The sequence below is a fragment of the Chelonoidis abingdonii genome, chromosome 1 (assembly GCF_003597395.2).
Source record: "Chelonoidis abingdonii isolate Lonesome George chromosome 1, CheloAbing_2.0, whole genome shotgun sequence".
Lineage (NCBI taxonomy): Eukaryota > Metazoa > Chordata > Testudines > Testudinidae > Chelonoidis > Chelonoidis abingdonii.
The window spans coordinates 78,057,403-78,074,734 of record NC_133769.1 but is presented as its reverse complement, the minus strand read 5'-3'; the positions used below and the strand labels follow the sequence as shown (position 1 = coordinate 78,074,734).

The 17,332-nt window shown below is 42.7% G+C and overlaps 1 protein-coding gene across 2 annotated transcripts in view; it reads right to left on the bottom strand.

Moving 5' to 3' along the window:
* ACSS3 (acyl-CoA synthetase short chain family member 3) overlaps positions 1–17,332 on the bottom strand; it is a 113,446-nt gene that overhangs the window by 78,526 nt on the left and 17,588 nt on the right. Inside the window, exons 3-6 of one of the 2 annotated variants that reach the window (XM_032768209.2) lie at positions 14,073–14,207; positions 13,647–13,787; positions 10,476–10,556; positions 10,290–10,385 (exon numbers count right to left, since the gene is read on the bottom strand). In XM_032768209.2, coding sequence (XP_032624100.2) covers positions 10,290–10,385; positions 10,476–10,556; positions 13,647–13,787; positions 14,073–14,207 — 453 coding nt within the window. Of the gene's footprint in view, positions 1–10,289; positions 10,386–10,475; positions 10,557–12,308; positions 12,473–13,646; positions 13,788–14,072; positions 14,208–17,332 lie in introns of those variants that run through there. The other variant, XM_032768210.2, reaches the window with a different exon arrangement.

Genomic DNA, 17,332 nt, shown 5'->3' with positions numbered 1-17,332 from the left:
GACTGGGTAATAAATTCATACTGGTTGAGCTTTTGACCATGGCAGAACAGTACACCTCTGGGGTTAGGGACTAGGGAGCTGGGGATATTCTGGCTGGAAACTGTCTATTGTTGGTTCATGCAATGACTAGCCAGAGCATTCATGAACACAGCTGGGTGTAGTCCCTGCCTGTGGATGCTGGTGAGAGTGCAAGCTTGGAGGGGGTTGCAGCTTGTCACAACATCACTGCGTGAGAGGGAACTCAGACTGGTATGGCAGAGGGATCAGCGGTACCCCAGTTCTAGTCTGCATTCTGGGGGGACCTCTCACGCCAGGTTTATGTCTCCACTTTTTATAATAATGAGTCATCTCTTTCATATCTGCACTCAGAAAGGAGTGCCAGAACCTACATAAAAGGGGGGGGGGCTCAGTGCCGGAACAGTGGCCTCACCTCTGTCCCAAGGTCCCACTCCTCCTCTTCCCCTTGACGCCCCGCCCCCTGTCCAGGCCGGAAGCTGGAACCAGGCTGTAGTAAGAGCTGCTGTGGGGAGCCCCCGAGCCTTCACCTGCCCTGGGTGGGGGGCCAGGGTGCTTAAGAGCAAACCCCGGTCCATGTCCCCACCTCCACTGCCGCCCAGGGCAGATGGAGGGCCTGGAGCTCCCCATGGTGGCTCAGGTTTCCTGGGCGGCTCTTACCAGGGACCGGCTCCCAGCCTGGCAAGGGCTTTGGGGGGAAGAGATGCAGCAGGGGGCAGAGCCCCATGATGATTAGGAGCTAAGACCAATCTCAGACCCCCTCCCTCCCCCCTCACACACAGGAAGACGCTGGCGCTGCCGTGAAGCACCACCCCAAAAAGTGTGTGAGCATGGCCCTCTCACTATTTAAAGTGAGGGAGCCATGGTTTTCCTAACTCCCCCCTGGTTCTGGCACCCCTGCACTCAGAACTTCTAGGTGACAAATCCTGGTCCTGTACTGCCAAGCAGATGACACCTGTGTAGTTAAAACAACTGGCACTGGTATTAGGAAGATTGTAGGATAAATATAAAATTAAAGAATTAAAGTTAGCTTATTGGTTAAGGAACTATGTAAGTGTTTAAAGAAAGGCCCTGACTAGTAAGTAGAAGGAAGGCCATGAAAACAATGAGTTATAAGGCCAAAAGGAATGAAGTAGGGACAATGTCTGATTCAAAGACTAAATAATGAGATAAGGGAAAGTTTCTAAAAAAACAACCTTTAACCGACGCGGGTGACTGCAGATGCTTTTAAATCAAATAAAGAGAATCTGTCTCAAAATGAGCTAATACAGATCTTCCCACACTACATACGAGTCTTATCCCCTATGTGAACCCAGGTGCAACAGGAAAACAGTTGAACAGCAAAAAGGAAGAGAGGAAAGTGATAGACAGGAGATACTGGTCTAACACTCAGCTCAGGACACAAGTTCGATAGCTTTTCAGGCAAGGATGCCACTGAATTTCCTCTGGGAACTCTCCACTATCCGTTCTTTTCCATCTTATCAATTTCTCTATATCAGTATCTTCCTGTTCACTCCTATGCCAATCTATTATCCTGCTGACCTCTTCTGTCTCTCTGAGCATTAGGACTCTGCTCTCTTCTGGTTTCCTTCTGAAAGCGCCACTTCCTCCTTGGGCATTCCCTCCAAAAATGGTCAGGGCTATCACAATGCCAGCATCCATCCGCTTCCTCACTTTGATCCCACATCCTTCATAATCTGGGCTGCTATTTCCATGGAAACTTGCACTGGGCCTGAATCCTCACAGCCTCCTTAAGCTTATCCAGTTCACCCCATAATTCTAACACTCCCGACACTGTCTACATGACCCGTGATTCATAAGATGGTGTCTCAACCTCCCTTCTCTTCTTCCAGAGAATGGACATACATCCTAGCACCAGTACCTTGAAAACTAAAACTTCCAGTCTCCTCTCCAGTTCCATCTCTATAGAGACTTTAATAGTTTCATCTAATCTTTGGGTCCTCCCCATCTGGAGCTGTAGTTGCATCTCCCCACTAAAAACATAACTGACCTCAGGCTAAAGCATCTTGCATCTCAGAGCCTGCATATGGGAAAGTGTTCAAACCAATCTCTGGCTTCTTCCTATAGTTGAGAAAAGCTGCCCAGTCTCAATCAGTGCATGCTGCAGGCTCCAAAGAATGTGTAAGGGCATCTGTTAAGACACTCATAGTCCTGTCAAACCTTACTGCTAAATCCTCATCCTCCCTGTCTTTCCCTATGAGCAACAGGCTCAGGAACTTCAGCTTAGTGTATTCAGCTCACTCATTCAGACTGGCTGCCATTCAGAACTGTGCATGCCAGTCACTCCACTTTTGTTCCTCTCTACTATATGGAGCTAGGTTAAATACAGGCCATGCTGCCCTTCTTGGAGGTGGCATAGAATCATAGAAGATTAGGGTTGGAAGAGACCTCAGGAGGTCATCTAATCCAACCCCCTGCTCAAAACAGGACCAATGCCAACTAAATCAACCCCGCCAGGGCTTTGTCAAACCAGGCCTTAAAAACCTCTGATAGAGATCCCACTACCTCCCTAGGTAACCCATTCCAATGCTTCATCACCCTCCTAGTGAAATAATTTTTCCTAATATTCAACTTAGACCTCTCCAATTGCAACTTGAGACCATTTCTCCTTGTTCTGTGATCTGCCACCACTGAGAACAGCCGAGCTCCACCTCCTTTGGAACCCCCTTCAGATACTTGAAGGCTGTTATTAAACCCCACCCCCTTCTCTTCTGCAAACTAAATAAGACCAGTTCCCTCATCCTCCTTCCAAGTCACTCATTTTCTTCCCTTCAAATGCTAACAAAAAGAAACCTCTCTACAATTAACAATAGTTAATCTTTTAAATAATGGTCCAGATCACAGACTTCCACTTGCCTCACTTTTAAGATAATCACCACAAATCAAACTGTGGCAACAAACTTTGTGCTGCACACATGTGCTGGTTGATGTCTTAGGGTAGGAACACCTTCATAATTTGTTGAGGAATGAAATGAGAACCTGCTTGTGGTCTCTTTCCTCTTATGTACGTATGCACAATGAATGTCATTAAATTGGTGATCAAAAGTCTCGAAAAGGCCTACAAGTCAGCAAAGCAATGGCAAAAATGTCCTCTTCCAAGTCAAACCAGACACCAGCCCCTCACTGCATATAATGCAGTTAAATATCAAGGGTTTATCCAGCACAAAATGCAACTACCCCACAAAGATCCTATGAACTGATAAAACCGACTGGAGGAAATGTAAGTTGAGTGAAAAAGCCATCGCTCCAAGATCAACAGATAAAGCCGTCTTAGCAGTCTTCCATCCAAAACAAGGCCTGGCAATCTATCCAAAGGTGATGTGAAGAACCCTATACAGGTACTCCCTAACACGACCCCTAATTCCGTCGCCATCCAGGTCAGCGACTTGACGTTGGTGAATGTCTATAAACCTCCATTAACGAACTAGCCCTCTCGCAGTGCTTCCACCTTCAAGCCACCCCACCATCACACAGGCGATTTCAATTGCAACCACAATTTGTGGGGCTATGACACCAATGATTGTGCAGAAGAAAAACTGTCATCACAGGTAGTGGCAGAAGACCTTTGCCTGCACTACAATGCAAAGGAGCACAGCACTTTTAGGTCAGCACACTGACAAAATGCTATATGCCTGACCTTTGCTTCGTATTGCAAGAAAACAACAGCCACCTTTTGCCATCAACAAGGACAGTATTTGACAACTTTCCCAACAGCCAACACAGACCCCTTGTGATTCAGGTCAGTCTCCAGATCCTGCTACTTCGAAGTCTCAGTTGAAACTTTCAGAAAGCAGTATGTCCAAAATACGGCAGGCATAAAGAAATTTGTGAAGCGCATGCCTCCGACCTCTGCCAATTATTATCGCTTCATTAGTCTAATAAAAGCTGCCAAAGCCAATATTCCCAGGTGATACAGAAAGGCTGTCACCACCTGCTGGACATCAGAGAGCAAAGAACTGCTTTGGCAGTATAAGGCAAAAGAAAAACTGCATACGGCAAAAGCCTTTGGCCTTTCCCTCCAGCCATATTAGGAGAGCAGCAGCCATAAGCCAAGAAGCTGAAAGTCACATCCTCACATTCCTTCTAAATTCTATCAAAACAATGTAATATCGGGGCTGGTAAGAAGGCACCCTTGCTAATAGTGCTCACCATCATCAGATAAGCAAGGAATCTCTTAAGAGGTTTAAAGAAAACAACTTTGTTTGATAGCACTCTGTCTGGCAAGGAATCTCTTATCAATGTTCTGATTGTAACACCCATACTTCCATTGTTTTTGCCTTTACGGTTCCTACTTTTATATTGTTTATCTGTATGGTCTCTGTCTGGTTCCTTCATCTGTTGCATAATTAATTTTGCTCAGTGTAAATCAGCTATGGTGGTGGGATCTGATTAGTTAAATAATTGTTTCATAATGGGCTAGGATTGTTGAAAATTACCTTTTTATACTACTTTGGTTAAGGTACAGCTAAGCAGGACTCAAGTTTCACTATATAAAACGGGTTCAAAAGGAAGCTCTTTGGGACCAACTCCAGGACACAGCCTCAAGATCAGAGCTGCCAGACTTCACCACTCTGCCAATCACACCATGCAGAAGCTGGAGTCCTCAGATGATCTGATCCTGGCTGGCCAGCAGGAAAAGTTCATCTGCCTTATTGGGATTGGTAAACATTGTTGGACGCATCAGTTGGAAGCGACGGAGGAGGAGAAGGACCTTGGGGTATTGGTTGATAGCAGGATGACTATGAGCCGCCAATGTGATATGGCTGTTAAAAAAGCAAATGCGGTGTTAGGATGCATCCGGCGAGGTATTTCCAGCAAGGAGAAGGAGGTGTTAGTGCCGTTATATACGGCGCTGGTGAGACCCCACCTGGAATATTGTGTGCAGTTCTGGTGTCCCATGTTTAAGAAGGATGAATTCAAACTGGAACAGGTTCAGAGACGGGCTACTAGGATGATCCGAGGAATGGAAAATCTGCCTTATGAAAGGAGACTCAAAGAGCTTGGCTTGTTTAGCCTGGCCAAAAGAAGGCTCCGGGGGGATATGCTTGCTCTATATAAATATATCAGGGGGATTAACGTTAGGGAGGGAGAGGAATTATTTAAGTTTAGTACTAATGTAGGCACAAGGACGAATGGGTACAAACTGGATATTAGGAAGTTTAGACTTGAAATTAGACGAAGGTTTCTAACCATTAGGGGAGTGAAGTTCTGGAACAGCCTTCCGAGGGAAGTAGTGGGGGCAAAAGACTTATCTGGCTTTAAGACTAAGCTTGATAAGTATATGGAGGGGATGATATGATGGGATAGTTTAATTTGGGCAATTGATCTTGGATTATCAGCAGATAAGTCTGCTCAATGGTCTGTGAGGGGATGTTGGATGGGATGGGATCTGAGTTACTGCAGAGAATTCTTTCCTGGGTGCTGGCTGGTGAGTCTTGCCCACATGCTCAGGATTTAGCTGATCGCCATATTTGGGGTCGGGAAGGAATTTTCCTCCAGGGCGGATTGGCAGAGGCCCTGGAGGTTTTTCGCCTTCCTCTGCAGCGTGGGGCATGGGTCGCTTGCTGGTGGATTCTCTGCAGCTTGAGGTCTTCAGATCATAATTTTGAGGATTTCAATAACTCAGTCATGGGTTAGGGGCTGTTATAAATGTGTATGGGTAGGGTTTTGTGGCCTGCCTTGTGCAGGTGGTCAGACTAGATGATCATATTGGTCCCTTCTGATCTAGGAGTCTATGAGTCTATGCTTAGCGTGTGCATTCTGTTTTGGTAATTGTTAACAAAAAGAGGTTAAGGATATTACCTTGTAAGACACTTTCACTGGTAAAAAGATCCTGCAAACCCATAGCAGAGTGCACTCTGAGCCCTAGGAATTGGATATGGGTAGATGCCTTTCCCCCAGAGCCCTAGGAACTGGGAATGGGTGGGGATGCCTAAGTCAACCCTTGAGCCCTAGGAACTAGGTAAAAGTGGATGCCCTGGAGTGTGTGGGTATCAGTGTCTGATTTTTATAAGGGAACAACTTTTACCACATACTAAGCCTACATGTAGCTAATGTTTGGCTGAAGATGATGATGGTTTTAACAGCGTTAAACATAACATGAAGACAAGTAGATAATGTGATGATAGTTACATTATATTTGAATTTTTGTGTCTCAGTATTACTGAGGAAAGTCCATAGCCAAAACATATTACTTGTTTTCAAGTGTTAGTAAATGAAAGCATTAGGCCAGGGAAACTACAGAAACATTTAGAAACTGAACACCCAGAATCTGAAAAACAAAAGCAGCAATTTTTCTTTTGGAAAAAAGAAGAATTAAAGCTTGGGGGAGTGGCAGGGATGAGAGAAGTCATGTATAAAGAAGCAACTGTTCCTCAAAAATGCTTTAAATGATCTTGTGTTGTGTCCAGGTGAATTGCAAAAGGTAAATCTGCACACACCATTTACCAAACAATTTAACTTCCAGCAACAATAGACGTGTAGAATTATGACTGGGGAACAAGTAGCCATGGCACTGATAACCATTTTTATGTCAAATAATACCATCCACCGACACAATGATTATCTTGCAGAAAACATCCAGAAGCAGTTGACAAAACAAATTAAGAAGAGGCAATTAGGGTTGGACGAGACCTCAGGAGGTCATCTAATTCAACACCCTGCTCAAAGCAGGATCAACGTCAACTAAATCATCCCAGCCAGGGCTTTGTCAAGCCAGGCCTTAAAAACCTCTGATGGAGATCCCACCACCTCCCTAGGTAACCCATTCCAATTCACAGACATCGCCTACATGGCTCAGCTTCTGATGCATATGCAATTTGACAAAGCAGGTATAATAGTTGAAGACTTATTTTGCAAAGAAATCCTAAGCTGAACAACTAGTGAGGAAATTTTCAAGATCCTTGATTAATTCATACTGGTTGAAGATCTTAACTGGGCTACATCTCCTGGGCCGTGCACTGATGGGGCAGGACCATGATCCAAAAGAAGAGTGGGACTGCAGGACAAGTCAAGATGCAAAACTATCTGAACCATAGTGCCCTGAACTCTTGAATCTAGTACCTAAGTCAATTAAAAAACAAACAAACAAACTGTAATAAGCCTCTGTCCCAAATCTGGACCTTAGCGTCCAAAATCTGGGTGCTTAGCATGAACCTCCAAGCTTAATTACCAGCTTGGATCTTATCTCGCTGCCACCAATCAGGATAAAACACGCAGGAAGGCAGTGACAAAACAAAAAGTAAGACAATTTATTGACGAGGACCTCAACGGTCATCTTTAATGTCAACACCCGCAAAGCGCAGTCAAACGTTTTCAACAAATCAGGGGCCCAGCCAGCTGTTCAACCCAGGCCTAAAACCCTAAGAGCCAAGCACCATTATCCTAAGTAACCACATTGTCCAATCCCACTAACATCGGTGTGTGGGCTCTACAGGGCGCATCACTTCTGGATGCATACAATTGACCAAAGCAGTATACTAAAGCGTATAAGTTAATGAAGGACTTTGGCGAAGAGAACTAGCTGACACTAGGGAGGAAGAGTCACCGATCCTTTCACTTAGAGTCCATGCACCTGGAAAAGGATCATAACCATTAAAGCTGTGCAATCTCCGTGAATGAAAGCAACCTCAATGCACATGGGGATCATGGGATTCGCGAAGGACCATAGAACCAAAGAAGAGATGGACTCAGTAAGGGCAAAATCATATGCAAAACTCAATCTTGAGTATTGCATGACCATAGGTGTGGCCTACAGCCATGTCTGAACTCGCCGTATTCATGCGAGTATCTAGATAACCGTGGTAGAAGGGTTCCAATGTAAAAATACCGGAGACATAAAGCAAACGGATACGCGCATGTTAAAAAAGTAGTACCTTGAGCCTTCGCCGCATAATCAGGGGATCCTACTTACGTCCAATGCTGTGCTGTTATCGAGCATGAACTACTCCAAGTCTTAATGTAACACGGTAGCTGCGTTAGGGATTTTTACATTTCTATTGCCGTCTTAATCCTGACGGAGATTCAGGTAAGGCGTACCTCGGCTGCCAGCATGTCCTACCACAAGCATTCGGATTATATACCACACTGATAAGCTGCTCCAAAGGAACTTTCTGCTTCCCTCATGCTTCCCAAGAACCTTTCCAGGACCTGTCGGCGGCGGCGAAGACTGCCTGCCGCAGCTTTATCAGATCCAACTGGGATACCTCCAACAAAGGAATAAACCCGATCTTTCCTTCCGCTTCTTTACCCAATGCATCCTCCCAGGATAATCACCCTGGGAAACTAAGAATTCCGCCAATCCCATTGACACAAAACAGAGAGGACGATTACCTTCCACTTTCCTTCACTCAGCCATAAGGGCAGAAGCCACTTCCAACCCCTCCTCGCCTAGTGCTCCGTCCCTCTCAGAAGACTCGTTGCCCCTCCCAGTCTTTCCCTGAAAAGACAGTACTCCTGCACAGAGAGCCTATCCTTGCTACTTTAGGATAATATGAAATATCCAACATCAATGTTTTAAAAAAAGAAAGACTATATAAAAAGAAAGGAAAAGAGAAAGACACGACAAAATGGAACGATGACACATGCATGCAAGATGAGCATAACACAGGGCCTATTGCTTAAAAGAAACATAGAAAGAAGGCATGCCTTATTTAAAGAAGATATCAATTTAAACATTCCACAACTGCGCCAAGTAATACAAAATACAAGAATATAAACCTAATGGCGGCTTTTCCTTGTACCACTCCTGGGAACAGAAGGGTAGAAAGAAGCTGGCAAGATAGAAAACAAAACAAAAAGCTCTTCCCTCATAGCTGAGAGAAAACAAACAGGCAGAACAAAGACAAAACACACCCAGAAGTTCCCTCCCTCACTTTGAAAAATCCAGTTTGCTGATTGGTCCTCTGGTCAGGTGTTTGGTTCCCTTTGTAAACCCTTTACAGGTAAAAGAAACATTAACCCTTAGCTATCTGTTTATGACACAAACAAACAAACAAAAAAACCACTGTACTTGGTTGTAGGGAGCCACCAAGTTTTAAAACATCCGTATGGGAGCCATAGCACTAAAAAGCTTGGGAACCACAGCGCTAAACATCTAAAGCCAATTCTCCATTATCTCCATGGTTAAGAAAGTGTTTCTTCCAAAGCAGTCATTCTTTGCTGGCCCAGGATAACAACATCCCAAATTTCTTCCCAAACTTACGTTTATTTCATGATAGCACACTATTTCCCACGATCATGCAAAGACCCACAAGCATCTAACTTAATGCAAAGACATATATGTATTTAACTGTATATATGTATGTAATCCTGTTGCCTTTAATGGAATTATGTATGCCAGCGTTTCTCCAACTGGGGTCCACGGATCCCTAGAAGTCCCCGAGGGTAACCCTGGGGGTCTGCTAGCCACGGTGATCAACTCCTCCCTCTCTCTCCCAGCGTCTCCTTCATGCCGGGGAACTGCTGTTCCTGAGCGTGAAGGAGGCACTGGGAGGGTGGAGAAGGAGCAGGGAACCTAGTTCCATGCCGCTCCCAGAGGTGGCCAGAATGTCCTTGTAGCCCGGTGGAACAGGGAGGGGGGTCTCCATTCACTGCCCCCAGCCCAAGCGCTGGCTCTGCAACTCCCATTGGCTGGGAACTAAAACCAATTGGAGCTGAGGGGGCAGTGCCTGCAGGCAGAGGCAGCACATGGAGACCTCCAGGCCCCCACCTAGGAGCCGCTGCCAGAGAGTAAGTGCCAGTCACCTCAGCCCCTCCTCCACCCACTCCCTTCCCCAGCCCAGAGCCCTCACCCTGCACCAAAACTCCTTTTCAGAGCCTGCACCCCAACCCCCTGCCCCAGCCTGGTGAAAGAGAGTGAAGGTGGGGGAGAGCGAGCGACGGGTGTGTGTGGAGTGAATGGGGGCATGGCCTAGGTGAAGGGGGCAGGGTAAGGGCTGAGCAGGGGGGGGGAATTGTGGGATCCCAAAAAAATTTTAAATCAAAATGGGAGTCCTTCGATTGCCAAAGTTTGAGAACCGCTTATGCACGCAGTTAAGGTGCAAAAGTCTTTGCAGGATTAGGGTTCATGCTAGGTTCAGTTAATTTTATTTTGAAGTAGTCTCAGGAATTTTAAAAAGCAACACATCTAAACATAGCACTAAGATGGTAAAATGTCAAACCTGAAGTAGAGCCCTGTGTAGCTCCAACACGTGTACCTCCCATCAACAGAAGTTGGTCCAATAAAAGATATTCTGTCTCTTTCAAGCATTTACCTCATACAAAACAGTTGTATTCCCATGCAGGAGAGGTGCATAACAAACGTAGGAATGGCCAACTACCCAGCCTAAGTCAGAAGCTGCCCACCATACCTAAAATAAAATAAAAATTAAATTCAGTTAAAAAAAAAAAGAGTTCCAAAAAGTTTTAATACATGCAACTACAATTTAAATAGCACTTACCTCTCCAGGTCTGAGTCCATATATAGCTGACATTGTCCAGTTCAACATAACCGCATAGCCACCTGTTGGTCTAACAACACCCTAAATGAGAAGTAATTTAAAATTAAGATCACTTAAAAGGCAAACACACATTAAATCGCTATTAAAAAAATCTCATTACTATAAATTAGCTAGAATATTTTAAGTTGTCTAACTTCAACTTTGACATCCCTGCCTTATCAGGATAATATAACAGCCCAATCCTACAAATATTTGCTTATACAAGTAGTCCCATTGAAGAAAGGCCAAGCACAGATTAAAATTAACTTTTGCATTATTACCTGGAGGATCAGTTCAAAAGACAGAGCAAAAAATAGATCTGATCTCAACTATTTACACAACACAACCATCACTCAGCTAAAATTCTCTCCTTAAAATCAGTTTTCCACACATTTACAAACAAATGTTATAAAACATTTAAAATAAAAGAAAATTTAATGCAAGTATGTACAGAAATTAATCCTCTCGTTCTCTTCAGCAACAGAACATAAGCACCATGCTATGGAATTATACATATATTGCTGTTAACAGCATCTTGCAGTCAGTTATGTTAAGAACTAGAGCTGATTGAGAATTTCCAACCAAACTAGTTCAATGCTGATTCACTGAGCCCAGAATGTTTCACAAAAACATACTGAGTCTGACAGATTGGCTATCTGGCTGCTGTTTCACCAGTGCTGTACAGCATAGGGCAGAAGAAAAACTGACAAGAATCACAATCAATTTCATACACTAGTGGCAGGATCCTGGGGAGCCTATTTCACTTTGGAAACATCATATATCGAAGTTTTCAAAGCAAAATTTTAAATAGAATGTGTGGGTTGCAGGAAATTTTGAAAAAAATATGTTTTATTCCAGTCTGAATCAAAACTAAAACAAATTTCAAAAAGCGGAAATTTTCTCCTAACTGGAAATTACGAGTTTTGGCTAACTCTACTGACATCTAAACGTTGCTTCTGAGATGCAGTTAGCACAGCAGTCGCTAGAAATTTTGGAAGAGTGGGGATCACAGGACCTATCTGCACCTACTTATATAAGCTTAGCTGCAATACCCCACAAATAACTGTGCCATTTCATCTAAGTACTTTATTTTAATTCTCCAAAAGAAGCATCATGCATTTGACTCCTCTGTGCTTTGATTAACTGGATTGCTATCTGTTTGTTAAAAGCTCCTAGTCACTGAGGGTAAGTAGCGTTCCTAGCCTTTTTAGTTATATTTCACCTCAAGATGAATAGGCACCTAGGAATCCCTTCCCCCTCTCTCAACCTATGTCCGTTCATGCCAGTCATTGCCTCTATTTTAAGATTTTCTTTTCTATTCTCTGCCCCCATTTCTCCGTCTTATTTGGTTTTCTTCTTGTTGTGCAATTGTATTTTTAGCTATTTTTCCCCGGTTCTGCTCACTCAATATTTTCCTCCACCTACTAGGCCATTCATTATGTATTCCACTGACCTCACCCAGTCACCAGCACTACACAGCTCTCTTTCCAACTTGTTATGATATAGAAAAATTTTTGCAGTACCAGAATGGGGTAAGTGAAAGGGATGGAAAAGCACATAGCTGGCACCTCTGGACCCAGATTTCTCACTGACATGCTCTTACCTACTCCCAGCCATCTCCCACACTCCCTAGAATCAGTAAACCAAAAACAAATTTAGAGTTAAGTGTCATGATATTAAGTATCAGAGGCTAGCTATGTTAGTCTGGATCTGTAAAAAGCGAAAGAGGGTCCTGTGGCACCTTACAGACTAACAGACATATTGGAGCATAAGCTTTCGTGGGTGAATACCCACTTTGTCAGACGAATGCAGTGGAAATTTCCAGAGGCAGGTATAAATATGCAGGCAAGAATCAGTCTAGAGATAACGAGGTTAGTTCAATCAGGGAGGATGAGGCCCTCTTCTAGCAGTTGAGGTGTAAACACCAAAGGAGGAGAAATGTCTCACTGAAAGGTGACCTAGGGCCAGAAAGAATTAATTAACTCACAGACTGACAGATATTAAGTGTCTGTTTTCCACAAAGATAAAATGGGCTTTCCACTTAGTCTTTTAGATGCTTCCTCCACCCTCCCACCGCTCTCCCACGAGGGGAGACCTTTTTACTGTATTTGAGAAGATACTTAAATCTGCATCATATGTGATTAAATGGAGTATTGCTTCAAACATTTTACTGAAGAAATAGTCCTTTCCTTTGCGGTAAGAAAGTTCTAACACAACCCTATGGGCTGCTGCTTTAGTAGTGTACAGTTTTAGACTGCTCTTAGCAAGAGTCAGCCAACAGGCAAAGGTGAAACAGGTTTGACATTTAATCTTAAAATAATGGGGGACAGCAGACAAAATGTAAATTTTCATTAATTCTTGGATACCTTAAGTTTTTGGCTAAAGTTGCTGGGGATTGGGGGCGGGAGGAATTGGAAAAAATATACAAATATACACAGGAAAATCTTTTAATATAGGAATAAAGTAGCCAAGAAAAAAGTTTGGGGCATTCTGTGTTCTGCTCAGCATATCAGAATTCTTCTAAAGATATATAACTGACTGAATTTGAAAAGCATATGCTGCCTTAGTTGTCTAACCTTATTCAATCTCAACTTCCTCCATTTAAAAAAAAAAAAAAAAAAAAAAGGAGCGTATGAACATTACATGTGACATTAGTCAACATTACACTCTGATTCCAGTTAAAATTCACGGACTGTTATCTGATCCCGCTTTATTCAGTATAAAACAAAAAGTGATCACAAAGTAAACACTGTTGACCAACCTATCACTAAATTATTATATAAACATATCACATATCACACTGCTAATATAGAGGGTGCATACATAGATAAGAAATATGTCCCTTCTCCTAAAGAATTTATATTAAACAAACATTTAGATTAGATTGCAGTTTATTTTATGTCATTCACATTTAGATCCACTAATATGATTTACTGGAAGACAATGAACTTTAAATCTTCAGAAGTTAAAGCAATGAAATGTGAGTAAATGAGATCAAAGCAGTTCTAACAATGCTTATCATTCACTGAGGTGAGCTTTGGCAAACATTTTCAGCCTTTTAATTAAATGCTCTTTGATATGGAACAGAAAATAGTTTGGTCACAGATATTTATACTAAAGATAGTACCCTACCTTGGGCAAGCCAGTCGTTCCTGACGTATAAAGAATGTAAAGTGGATGATCTGAACGAACAGCAACACAATCATGCAGCTTGGCTTTTGCTATTTCTTCATCCCAATCAAGATCACGACCTGAGACTAGAGGAACAGTTCCCTATACACCAAGAAACATTCAATGAAATTTAATCAGATGGAATACAAGACAGTGGCTCAAAAGATATGCAGCATCCAGTCTCTCATATGCACACGCTGAACAAAGCTAGTATACCTAATCTCTCAGACACAGAAGCTCCACTAGCTAATTAAAAGTTATTTAAATCTCATGACATGAAAGATCTCAATTAAAATGCACAGCAAAACATATTTGATTAAAAAGGAAAAAAAAGGACAGGAAGACGACACGTAAAAAGTTAATAAGCAAGAACAACTATAAGTTTACCAAGTGAGGTCGACTGTATATGAGAACTTTCTCAGGCTGGTGCTCTATCATCTCCAGTGCTCTTTCTAGAAGTGGCATGTATTCCACTCTCCTTCCTGGTTCTATCCCAAAAGTTGCAGTTACAACAAGTTTGGGCTAAAGTAAAGAGGATCATAGTATATTAAAAATGTTTAATAAAATTATTCAGTAAATAAAGCCCTTACACACAATACACACATTTACTTCATTTTTAAGAGAACATTGTATTCTTCACACATACAAGTTTCTACTTTTTTAAATGATTGTTTAAATCACGTACTCTTCATTTACACTGGGAGTGAGAACATTAAACTGCACAATTTAAAGTCAGGGCACCTCTGACTTTACAATAACATACAAAATGTTTTGACATGACTTCCAAGACCTTGCCTCCAAAAATTAACTAAACCAAATGTATATTAGTCGTATTCCAAGAAGTAAAAGCCAACTAATAGTCAGACTCATCTTATTTAGAATAGAACCAATCTTCTCTCCTCTGAAAAACTGCAAGCACAACAAGAGTGCTCTTAGTTTATACTGTGCAATCTCACAATCTGACCAAGATAGTTTACTGTGTATATTACCAGAAATTTCATGATGGAGGCAGTGGCCCCAACTCTATAGTTACAGACGAGTTGAGCTTTGAACTTAGAATGGGACTTGAGTAGCTTTCTTATGTATGAATAATACAGTGTACCATCTCCAAACTTCTTAGTAAAGGAAATTCATTAATTAGTCTGAGTTAAAAATATTTTTAAAATCTTTTTGAAATGAGCTTTTTAAAAAAAATAAGTTCAGCATTTATCATCTCTCTCTTTTTGACCAGAATAACCTCAACAATAGAATAAGATAGAATCTTCAAACTTTCCATATAGTTCAGCTTAATTAAAGTCATAAGGAGGCTACATTTGAATAAATTAGTTTGTAATTAATCTAAAATACTAACAACTATTGTCTCCCATTGTTATGTTTATAGACTAGTCAGGGCTAATTTTGCTGAACTTGCTGTTTAAAGGGTCCCATGTGATTACCTTTCCCCAGCCACTCTGTATGCTGCAAATCTAATCTCAGACAAGATCAAGTTAATTGGAGTGAAACTCATGCTAAGCAAGATGAATATTTTCTCCAGAGTATAGGGGCATTGTTTGCGAGTGTCATAGATGGCTCCCCCATGCCTCGCCCCCTACCCTTTCCTATCTTTGCTCTCTCTCACTCCATATTCCTGCTAACCCTGTCATGCTTCCTTCACATCTCTGCTCACAACCTCCTCGCATATAGCCTTCTTCCCCATTACCTTTAGCTCTCCTGTCCTGCTTTCTGGTGTTGAGGTGAGAAGGATATGCAAACTTTTTTTCCGCTGAAATCCCCATTAACTACCTTCAGTGTAAGCTACACACATTTCTGCTTGTCCCCAATGCATCCCATCTTGCCTTCCTGCTGTCCAATTTGTCTCTGGACTTTCACACATAATCAAGATTTTTAAAATTGAATAAAATCAATTTTCTTTAAAAAATCAAAATCTGAAAGTTTCATAACCTTCAAGCTTACTTATATGCTGATACTTTATTTTTAAAAATATTTATGCAATGTGTTATTATGTGTTTGTAATATTACACAAATGGCAGCGTTAGTACAGACAAGGCATCAGACGACACCAGTGCTTTAACCATCTTGTCATCCATATCTGCTCTCAGTCAGATTAAAAGGCCTGCACAACACGTGGCCCATGTGGGCTCACTGTGCGGCCCGCGGGAGGTAAGTAGGCAAGCGGTGGGTGAGGGAGAAGGGCTGAAGAGGCAGGCGGGCAGTGGTGGGGGCTGAGGAGGCAAGCCGGGGGTAGGGGGCTGAGGAGGTGAGCGGGCGGGCAGTGGGGGGGGCAGGTGAGCCGGCAGCAGGGGTGGGGAGCTGAGGAAGCAAGTGTGCGGGCAGTGGCAGGGGGTGAGTAGACGACCCAGAGGGGTGGGGGGCTGAGGAGACGAGCGAGGAGTCAGTGGCTGACCTGTTCTACTGATCTGGTCTGGCTCCCATCCCCTATCCAAGGGTTGCAGCTGTCTGGAGGTGCTGCCTTCCACCCCTTCCTCATTCACACCTCATTCATTCAACACGGCAATTGACTATAACGTTGGGGGAAGATCTTCTTCTACTTCTAGCAAAAAGACATTTTTCTTTTACCTTAATTTTACTACCTTAGGGGCCCGCTATAACATATTACCAAGGTTCAATACCGCTGTTTCGGGCTGGGTAGCGCTGGAGGTGCTGTGTTTCGGGGGGGGGGGGGCTTGGCAGCACAGGGGGGGGGTTCGGCCCTCAGTTGTCTTCTTTGGAGTAATATGGCCCTCGCCGCTTTACGATTAAATGAAACAATGATTGAAATCCAGCATCTGTTCTACCATATTTCAAAAGCGTCAATTTTCTTCTTGTCAGCAGCATTAGTTTCCCAGAATTCACAACCATAAGTTGCTATGAGAAAAATAAAAAGCTTATTTTTTTTGTAATGACTTATGGATGGAATTCCTTGGAAACTAACTGACAAGAAGAAAACTAAAGTCTTTAAGATGTGGTGCTAGCAAAGACACTTGTGCATCTCCTGGATGGAAGAGAACAAAAGCTTATTTTAAAAATATTACTGAAGAGAAGTGAAATCTGCTCTCAGAAATCAACAGGCATAAACTTATGTACTTTGGTCACATCACGCATGGAAACAGAAATAATGCAAGGAAGTTATTATGGAAGGAATGGTGTTGGGTCATCATAGTAGGGGATGACCAGCAAGGAGATGGATGGGTGGATGGTGTGTGGCAGATCATTGGGAAGTCAGCTGCTGAGTGTGCAAAGTTAGAATGCCTCAAAAAGGCTTTTGAAAATTCTATGCTGTCACCACTATTCAGACATAAATAAATGGACTTTACTGCTGCTACTACTATCTGAGCTACACTAAGCACTTTTGCCATAAGACTTGTGCTTATTTGTTGTTCTGGAGTAAAGTTGTCACATGAGCATGTCAGCTTTATTTTTTTTAGTAAGTTTCTAGCCCTCATGGATGTGGAGAACAGCATGAAAACATGAATAGAGAATGATAAGGATTAGAAAACAAAAGAATAATGAACAGAACCCTCACGTTAAGAAACTCATTTTTGATTTTGTGGTTCTGACTAGTAATTTGGGACTGGCAATACTACACGCACTCTGTTGATTCCACTAGTGGAACTGCATTGGTGGTAGTGCAATGGTGGAAAATTTTA